Genomic DNA, 9192 nt, shown 5'->3' with positions numbered 1-9192 from the left:
CTCACACATGCACACTCACACACACCCTCACACACGCCCTCACACATATCCACACACACACCCTCACACACTCTCGCACACACCCTCACTCACACTCACACACACCCTCACTCACACTCACACACACCCTCACACACTCTCGCACACACCCTCACTCACACTCACACACACCCTCACTCACACTCACACACACCCTCACACACTCTCGCACACACCCTCACTCACACTCACACACACCCTCACACACACATCCACACACACCCTCACACACGCCCTCACACACGCCCTCACACACACCCTCACACATGCACACTCACACACACCCTCACACATGCACACTCACACACACCCTCACACATGCACACTCACACACACCCTCACACACACCCTCACTCACCCTCACACACACCCTCACTCACACTCACACACACCCTCACTCACACTCACACACACCCTCACACATGCACACTCACACACACCCTCACACATGCACACTCACACACACCCTCACACACACCCTCACTCACCCTCACACACACCCTCACTCACACTCACACACACCCTCACTCACACTCACACAGACCCCCCACACACCCTGTCACGGAGTAGGCAGACTTGGCGTTGGAGAGGATGTGGGGGGGGGGAAGTTTGACACGCTCACGTAGCTACGATAGAGGAGTAAGTGCAACTTAAGAGGCGGCCGGGAGTTTTGTTGTAACCCGTCTCTCTCTCTCTCTGTGCCTCCGTTGCAGGGACTGGACGCGGACGCCGACAACTCGGGCGACCCCACGTTCTACGGCAGCTCCCCGCACCTCCCGCTGGCCGACCCCTACCGCTTCCCCCCCGCTCCCCCGCCGGCCTGGCAGGCCCCGGCCCCGGCCTACGAGGGGGGGCTGCTGCTCCCCGGCTTCGAGGCGGGGCCCCCTCCCGCCATGGCCCACGACCCCTGCGCCTCCCTGCTGCTGCTCCAGCCCAAGCGGCCGGAGGACCCGGAGTCCGATTCCGGCCTCTCGCTGGACTCCAGCCCGGCCACCGGCTCCCCGGCCGCCGGGGAGGGGTACGGCTGCCCGGAGGCGTGGGGCTCGGGGCCGGACCAGGCGGGGGCCGCCGCCGCCGCCGCCTACCCCCCGGGCTTCCAGGGGCGCTGGTGCCGCGGCGCCCCCGCCCCCGCCCGCGCGCCCTGCGCCCGGGGGGCGGGGCGGGACAGCTCGAGCCGCGACGAGAGGCGGGCGCTGGCCCTGAGGATCCCCTTCACCGCGGAGACCATGGTCAACCTGCCGGTCGACGACTTCAACGAGCTGGTCAGCCGCCACCGGCTGAGCGAGCCGCAGCTCGCCCTGGCCCGCGACATACGCCGGAGGGGCAAGAACAAGGTGGCCGCGCAGAACTGCCGCCAACGCAAGCTGGAGAACGTGGCCCGGCTGGAGCGGGAGCTGGGCGGCCTGAGGTCCGAGAGGGAGCGGCTGACCGCCCAGCGGGAGGAGTTCGACCGGGCGCTGCGGCTGATGGAGCGCAGGATGGCCGAGCTCTGCCAGCGCGTCTTCTCGGGGCTGCGCGACCCCCAGGGGCGCCCCTACTCGCCCGACGAGTTTGCGCTGGAGCAGACGGCGGAGGGCGGGGTCTTCCTCATCCCTCGGGGCCCCGGGGGGGCGGCGGACGGCGGCAACTGAGGTCGGGGGGGGGTGCCGAGATCGCCACCAGCTGTATTTATTTATTTTCTTTTCTCACGTCACTGGCCGCTGGAACAAGGACATTTCGCTGGCGGCGGGGAGAGACATTGGCCACGTGTTTTCGTACATGTTTAACGACCAATAGACTTTAACGTGTCGACCGGGGCGGGGGGGGGGGGGCGGGGAGTGTCCTCCCCCCCACCCCCCCCGCTCTGAGTCAGGGTTCGAGTCCGTGGGAGCAGACGGGGCCCTCGGTTTAACGTCTCATCCGGGAAACGGCACCTCCGACGGTGCGGCGCTCCCTCGGTACCGACCCTCCGACAGTGCGGCGCTCCCTCAGTACTGCCCCTCCGACAGTGCAGCACTCCCTCAGTACTGACCCTCCGACAGTGCGGCGCTCCCTCAGTACTGCCCCTCCGACAGTGCAGCACTCCCTCGGTACCGACCCTCCGACAGTGCGGCGCTCCCTCAGTACTGACCCTCCGACAGTGCGGCGCTCCCTCAGTACTGACCCTCCGACAGTGCGGCGCTCCCTCAGTACTGACCCTCCGACAGCGCTCCCTCAGTACTGCCCCTCCGACAGTGCAGCACTCCCTCAGTACCGACCCTCCGACAGTGCGGCGCTCCCTCAGTACTGACCCTCCGACAGTGCGGCGCTCCCTCAGTACTGACCCTCCGACAGCGCTCCCTCAGTACTGACCCTCCGACAGTGCGGCGCTCCCTCAGTACTGACCCTCCGACAGTGCGGCGCTCCCTCAGTACTGACCCTCCGACAGTGCGGCGCTCCCTCAGCACTGACCCTCCGACAGTGCGGCGCTCCCCAGCACTGACCCTCCGACAGCGCGGCGCTCCCTCAGTACTGACCCTCCGACAGCGCGGCGCTCCCTCAGTACTGACCCTCCGACAGCGCGGCGCTCCCTCAGTACCGACCCTCCGACAGTGCGGCGCTCCCTCAGTACTGACCCTCCGACAGCGCGGCGCTCCCTCAGTACCGACCCTCCGACAGCGCGGCGCTCCCTCAGTACCGACCCTCCGACAGTGCGGCGCTCCCTCGGCACTGACCCTCCGACAGTGCGGCGCTCCCTCAGTACTGGCACTGGGAGTGGGGTCCCGAACCCACGACCTTCTGACGCACGAGCGCTACCCGGAGAGCCACAGCTAACACCTCAGGTCGAGGGGTACCGAGGGATTATGGAGAGCAGAGGCCGGTAAATGGGGCCGAGGGACAGATCGGCCAGTGATCTGATGGAATGGCTGACGGGCTCGAAACTAGTGGGGGGGCCCCCCAAGCTTTCTGTCGTGCTCTGCCCCAGCGTACAGCCCAGGGGCCCGCCTGAATACAGCACTGTGATTGGCCTTTCTGCTGATGTGGAGACACATCGATCAACTATAAACATTTTAGGTGATTGCACGGGGGATACAGTTCTGTGCGCACACCCTGACGAGTGTCACGCGCACTTCCTGTCACGCATTCCACGTCACACGTTGTTGATAACACCTCTCCCCCGCCCCCATCACTGTTACAATAATAAAACCCACCGCCCCCCTCCCAACTTGCTCTCAACCATCGCCACTGGAGATCAGCCAGTCTGTATATGTATGTTTATATAAAATATATATCTTGCATTCAATTGTCACTTTTCTTTTTGACTGCGTGGATTGCAAACAACGACCGACAGCGGAAAAAAATACAGAGACCGAGGTGGTTTTTTTTGTGCAGCGCTCACCTGACTGGCGGCCTGAAGTTTACAATTAAATTCCACCTGACCCCCACGAGTCTGTACGCAGCGACGAAGACTTGTATTTACACAGCGCGGATCAAACGTCCCTAAGGCGCTTTACAGGAGCGTAAATCGGAGAAAAAATTGTCACCGAGCCGCATTAGGAGATATTAGGACAGGTGGCCAAAGAGGGAGGTTTTAAGGAGCGTCTTAAAGGAGGGGAGAGAGAGAGAGGCGGAGAGGTTTAGGGAGGGAATTCCAGAGCTCGGGGCCCGGGCAGCTGAAGGCACGGCCGCCAATGGTGGGAGCGATGGAAATCAGGGGATGGGCAAGAGGCCAGAATCGGAGGAGCGCAGAGATCTGAGGGTCGTAGGGGCTGGAGGAGGTCTCAGAGATAGGGAGAGGGAACGAGGCCATGGAGGGATTTGAACAGGAGGATGAGAATTTTTAAATCGAGGCGATGCCGGACTGGGAGCCAGTGTGGGTCAGCGAGCACAGGGTGGGTGATGGGCGAACGGGACTCGGTGCGAGTTAGGATACGGGGGGGCGGGGTGGGGGGGGCAGCAGAGCTTTGGATGAGCTGGAGTTTACGGAGGGTGGAAGATGGGAGGCCGGCCAGGAGAGCACCGGAATAGTCGAGGCACAAAGGCACGAACGAGGGTCACAGCAGCAGGTGAGCTGAGGCAGGGGGCGGAGACGGGGCGACGTTACGGAGGTGGGAGTCGGCGGTCTCGGTGATGGAGGGGATATGGGGTCAGAAGCTCATCTCAGGGTCAAATCAGACGCCGAGGTTGCGAACGGTCTGGATCAGCCTCACAGAGTGGCCCCGGGGAGAGGGATGGAGTCGGTGGCGAGGGAACGGAGCTTGAGGAGATATAACTCATCTCAGTATGCCTATTTGGACTACTCGCCCAAGGTGAGGGGGGGAAATATTCCAATGGGGCGCCCATTAAAACCAATGAATTCCAGTTCCCCGCCCCTATCCACCTGGATGTCCTTGTCCTTAAGGCCATCACTACCTGCCTTCTGATGCTGCTTGAAAGAGAGTTTAGGGGGCCGCCAAACCTCCTGGATTGTCCTGGAGCCTCCGGGAATCAAAGATTAACCTTCTGGACACTGCTCGACCAACATCTAGGAGAAAAATATCATACGGTCATTAAAAAAAAAACCAAATGGTGCGTTTTTCTGTTCTCAGGTTCTTTAAAACGCTTTTTTTTTTATTATTAGTCATAAAAATATTGGAGATGGGGGTGGGGGGGCGAAGATTGTTTGAGGGGGCCTTGGGCGAGGAAGAGTTTATTCTCTTTCCAATTGGGCGAGGAAGAGTTTGGGCTCCAATTGGTTGAGGAAGAATTTGGGCTCCAATTGGTTGAGGAAGAGTTTGGGTTCCAATTGGTTGAGGAAGAGTCTTGTTCCAATTGGTTGAGGAAGAGTCTTGTTCCAATTGGTTGAGGAAGAGTCTTGTTCCAATTGGTTGAGGAAGAGTCTGTTCCAATTGGTTGAGGAAGAGTCTTGTTCCAATTGGTTGAGGAAGAGTCTTGTTCCAATTGGTTGAGGAAGAGTCTTGTTCCAATTGGTTGAGGAAGAGTCTTGTTCCAATTGGTTGAGGAAGAGTCTTGTTCCAATTGGTTGAGGAAGAGTCTTGTTCCAATTGGTTGAGGAAGAGTTTGGGTTCCAATTGGTTGAGGAAGAGTTTGGGTTCCAATTGGTTGAGGAAGAGTCTTGTTCCAATTGGTTGAGGAAGAGTCTGTTCCAATTGGTTGAGGAAGAGTCTGTTCCAATTGGTTGAGGAAGAGTCTGTTCCAATTGGTTGAGGAAGAGTCTTGTTCCAATTGGTTGAGGAAGAGTCTGTTCCAATTGGTTGAGGAAGAGTCTTGTTCCAATTGGTTGAGGAAGAGTCTTGTTCCAATTGGTTGAGGAAGAGTCTTGTTCCAATTGGTTGAGGAAGAGTCTTGTTCCAATTGGTTGAGGAAGAGTCTTGTTCCAATTGGTTGAGGAAGAGTCTGTTCCAATTGGTTGAGGAAGAGTCTTGTTCCAATTGGTTGAGGAAGAGTCTTGTTCCAATTGGTTGAGGAAGAGTCTTGTTCCAATTGGTTGAGGAAGAGTCTGTTCCAATTGGTTGAGGAAGAGTCTTGTTCCAATTGGTTGAGGAAGAGTCTTGTTCCAATTGGTTGAGGAAGAGTCTGTTCCAATTGGTTGAGGAAGAGTCTGTTCCAATTGGTTGAGGAAGAGTCTTGTTCCAATTGGTTGAGGAAGAGTCTGTTCCAATTGGTTGAGGAAGAATTTGGGCTCCAATTGGTTGAGGAAGAGTCTTGTTCCAATTGGTTGAGGAAGAGTCTTGTTCCGATTGGTTGAGGAAGAGTTTGGGCTCCAATTGGTTGAGGAAGAGTCTTGTTCCAATTGGTTGAGGAAGAGTCTTGTTCCAATTGGTTGAGGAAGAGTCTTGTTCCAATTGGTTGAGGAAGAGTCTGTTCCAATTGGTTGATGAAGAGTTTGGGTTCCAATTGGTTGAGGAAGAGTCTTGTTCCAATTGGTTGAGGAAGAGTCTTGTTCCAATTGGTTGAGGAAGAGTCTTGTTCCAATTGGTTGAGGAAGAGTCTTGTTCCAATTGGTTGAGGAAGAGTTTGGGTTCCAATTGGTTGAGGAAGAGTCTTGTTCCAATTGGTTGAGGAAGAGTCTGTTCCAATTGGTTGAGGAAGAGTCTTGTTCCAATTGGTTGAGGAAGAGTCTTGTTCCAATTGGTTGAGGAAGAGTCTTGTTCCAATTGGTTGGGGAAGAGTCTTGTTCCAATTGGTTGAGGAAGAGTTTGGGTTCCAATTGGTTGAGGAAGAGTCTGTTCCAATTGGTTGAGGAAGAGTTTGGGTTCCAATTGGTTGAGGAAGAGTCTTGTTCCGATTGGTTGAGGAAGAGTCTGTTCCAATTGGTTGAGGAAGAGTCTTGTTCCGATTGGTTGAGGAAGAGTCTTGTTCCAATTGGTTGAGGAAGAGTCTTGTTCCAATTGGTTGAGGAAGAGTCTTGTTCCAATTGGTTGAGGAAGAGTTTGGGTTCCAATTGGTTGAGGAAGAGTCTTGTTCCGATTGGTTGAGGAAGAGTCTGTTCCAATTGGTTGAGGAAGAGTCTTGTTCCGATTGGTTGAGGAAGAGTTTGGGCTCCAATTGGTTGAGGAAGAGTCTTGTTCCAATTGGTTGAGGAAGAGTCTTGTTCCAATTGGTTGAGGAAGAGTCTTGTTCCAATTGGTTGAGGAAGAGTCTTGTTCCAATTGGTTGAGGAAGAGTCTTGTTCCAATTGGTTGAGAAAGAGTCTTGTTCCGATTGGTTGAGGAAGAGTTTGGGCTCCAATTGGTTGAGGAAGAGTCTGTTCCAATTGGTTGAGGAAGAGTCTTGTTCCAATTGGTTGAGGAAGAGTCTTGTTCCAATTGGTTGAGGAAGAGTCTTGTTCCAATTGGTTGAGGAAGAGTCTTGTTCCAATTGGTTGAGGAAGAGTCTTGTTCCAATTGGTTGAGGAAGAGTCTGTTCCAATTGGTTGAGGAAGAGTCTGTTCCAATTGGTTGAGGAAGAGTCTTGTTCCAATTGGTTGAGGAAGAGTCTTGTTCCGATTGGTTGAGGAAGAGTCTGTTCCAATTGGTTGAGGAAGAGTCTTGTTCCGATTGGTTGAGGAAGAGTTTGGGTTCCAATTGGTTGAGGAAGAGTCTGTTCCAATTGGTTGAGGAAGAGTTTGGGCTCCAATTGGTTGAGGAAGAGTCTTGTTCCAATTGGTTGAGGAAGAGTCTTGTTCCAATTGGTTGAGGAAGAGTTTGGGCTCCAATTGGTTGAGGAAGAGTCTTGTTCCAATTGGTTGAGGAAGAGTCTTGTTCCGATTGGTTGAGGAAGAGTTTGGGTTCCAATTGGTTGAGGAAGAGTCTGTTCCAATTGGTTGAGGAAGAGTCTTGTTCCAATTGGTTGAGGAAGAGTTTGGGTTCCAATTGGTTGAGGAAGAGTCTGTTCCAATTGGTTGAGGAAGAGTCTGTTCCAATTGGTTGAGGAAGAGTCTTGTTCCAATTGGTTGAGGAAGAGTCTTGTTCCAATTGGTTGAGGAAGAGTCTGTTCCAATTGGTTGAGGAAGAGTTTGGGTTCCAATTGGTTGAGGAAGAGTCTGTTCCAATTGGTTGAGGAAGAGTCTTGTTCCAATTGGTTGAGGAAGAGTCTGTTCCAATTGGTTGAGGAAGAGTTTGGGTTCCAATTGGTTGGGGAAGAGTCTTGTTCCAATTGGTTGAAGAAGAGTCTTGTTCCAATTGGTTGAGGAAGAGTCTTGTTCCAATTGGTTGAGGAAGAGTTTGGGTTCCAATTGGTTGAGGAAGAGTCTTGTTCCAATTGGTTGAGGAAGAGTCTTGTTCCAATTGGTTGAGGAAGAGTCTTGTTCCAATTGGTTGAGGAAGAGTCTTGTTCCAATTGGTTGAGGAAGAGTCTTGTTCCAATTGGTTGAGGAAGAGTCTTGTTCCAATTGGTTGAGGAAGAGTTTGGGTTCCAATTGGTTGGGGAAGAGTCTTGTTCCAATTGGTTGAGGAAGAGTCTTGTTCCAATTGGTTGAGGAAGAGTCTTGTTCCAATTGGTTGAGGAAGAGTTTGGGTTCCAATTGGTTGGGGAAGAGTCTTGTTCCAATTGGTTGGGGAAGAGTCTTGTTCCAATTGGTTGAGGAAGAGTCTTGTTCCAATTGGTTGAGGAAGAGTCTTGTTCCGATTGGTTGAGGAAGAGTCTTGTTCCAATTGGTTGAGGAAGAGTCTTGTTCCAATTGGTTGAGGAAGAGTTTGGGTTCCAATTGGTTGGGGAAGAGTCTTGTTCCAATTGGTTGAGGAAGAGTCTTGTTCCAATTGGTTGAGGAAGAGTCTTGTTCCAATTGGTTGAGGAAGAGTCTTGTTCCAATTGGTTGAGGAAGAGTCTTGTTCCGATTGGTTGAGGAAGAGTCTTGTTCCAATTGGTTGAGGAAGAGTCTTGTTCCAATTGGTTGAGGAAGAGTCTTGTTCCAATTGGTTGAGGAAGAGTTTGGGTTCCAATTGGTTGAGGAAGAGTCTGTTCCAATTGGTTGAGGAAGAGTCTTGTTCCAATTGGTTGAGGAAGAGTTTGGGTTCCAATTGGTTGAGGAAGAGTCTGTTCCGATTGGTTGAGGAAGAGTCTTGTTCCAATTGGTTGAGGAAGAGTCTTGTTCCAATTGGTTGAGGAAGAGTTTGGGTTCTAATTGGTTGGGGAAGAGTCTTGTTCCAATTGGTTGAGGAAGAGTCTTGTTCCAATTGGTTGAGGAAGAGTCTGTTCCAATTGGTTGAGGAAGAGTTTGGGTTCCAATTGGTTGAGGAAGAGTCTTGTTCCAATTGGTTGAGGAAGAGTCTTGTTCCAATTGGTTGAGGAAGAGTCTTGTTCCAATTGGTTGAGGAAGAGTTTGGGTTCCAATTGGTTGGGGAAGAGTCTTGTTCCAATTGGTTGAGGAAGAGTCTTGTTCCAATTGGTTGAGGAAGAGTCTTGTTCCAATTGGTTGAGGAAGAGTCTTGTTCCAATTGGTTGAGGAAGAGTCTTGTTCCGATTGGTTGAGGAAGAGTCTTGTTCCAATTGGTTGAGGAAGAGTCTTGTTCCAATTGGTTGAGGAAGAGTCTTGTTCCAATTGGTTGAGGAAGAGTTTGGGTTCCAATTGGTTGGGGAAGAGTCTTGTTCCAATTGGTTGAGGAAGAGTTTGGGTTCCAATTGGTTGAGGAAGAGTCTGTTCCAATTGGTTGAGGAAGAGTCTTGTTCCAATTGGTTGAGGAAGAGTTTGGGTTCCAATTGGTTGAGGAAGAG

The 9192-nt window shown here is 53.0% G+C and overlaps 1 protein-coding gene across 4 annotated transcripts in view; it reads left to right on the top strand.

Annotated features, from left to right (window-relative positions):
- LOC137314978 (transcription factor NF-E2 45 kDa subunit-like) overlaps positions 1 to 3296 on the top strand; it is a 12208-nt gene extending 8912 nt beyond the window's left edge. For all 4 annotated transcript variants that reach the window (XM_067979945.1, XM_067979943.1, XM_067979944.1 and 1 more), the window contains one exon: positions 753 to 3296. In XM_067979945.1, the coding sequence (XP_067836046.1) occupies positions 753 to 1670 (918 nt within the window). In that variant the 3' untranslated portion in view covers positions 1671 to 3296. The remainder of the gene's footprint in view (positions 1 to 752) is intronic.
- The last annotated feature ends 5896 nt before the right edge of the window (positions 3297 to 9192 follow it).

The sequence above is a fragment of the Heptranchias perlo genome, unplaced genomic scaffold, assembly GCF_035084215.1.
Source record: "Heptranchias perlo isolate sHepPer1 unplaced genomic scaffold, sHepPer1.hap1 HAP1_SCAFFOLD_528, whole genome shotgun sequence".
Lineage (NCBI taxonomy): Eukaryota > Metazoa > Chordata > Chondrichthyes > Hexanchiformes > Hexanchidae > Heptranchias > Heptranchias perlo.
This window is presented reverse-complemented; position numbering and strand designations above follow the sequence as displayed.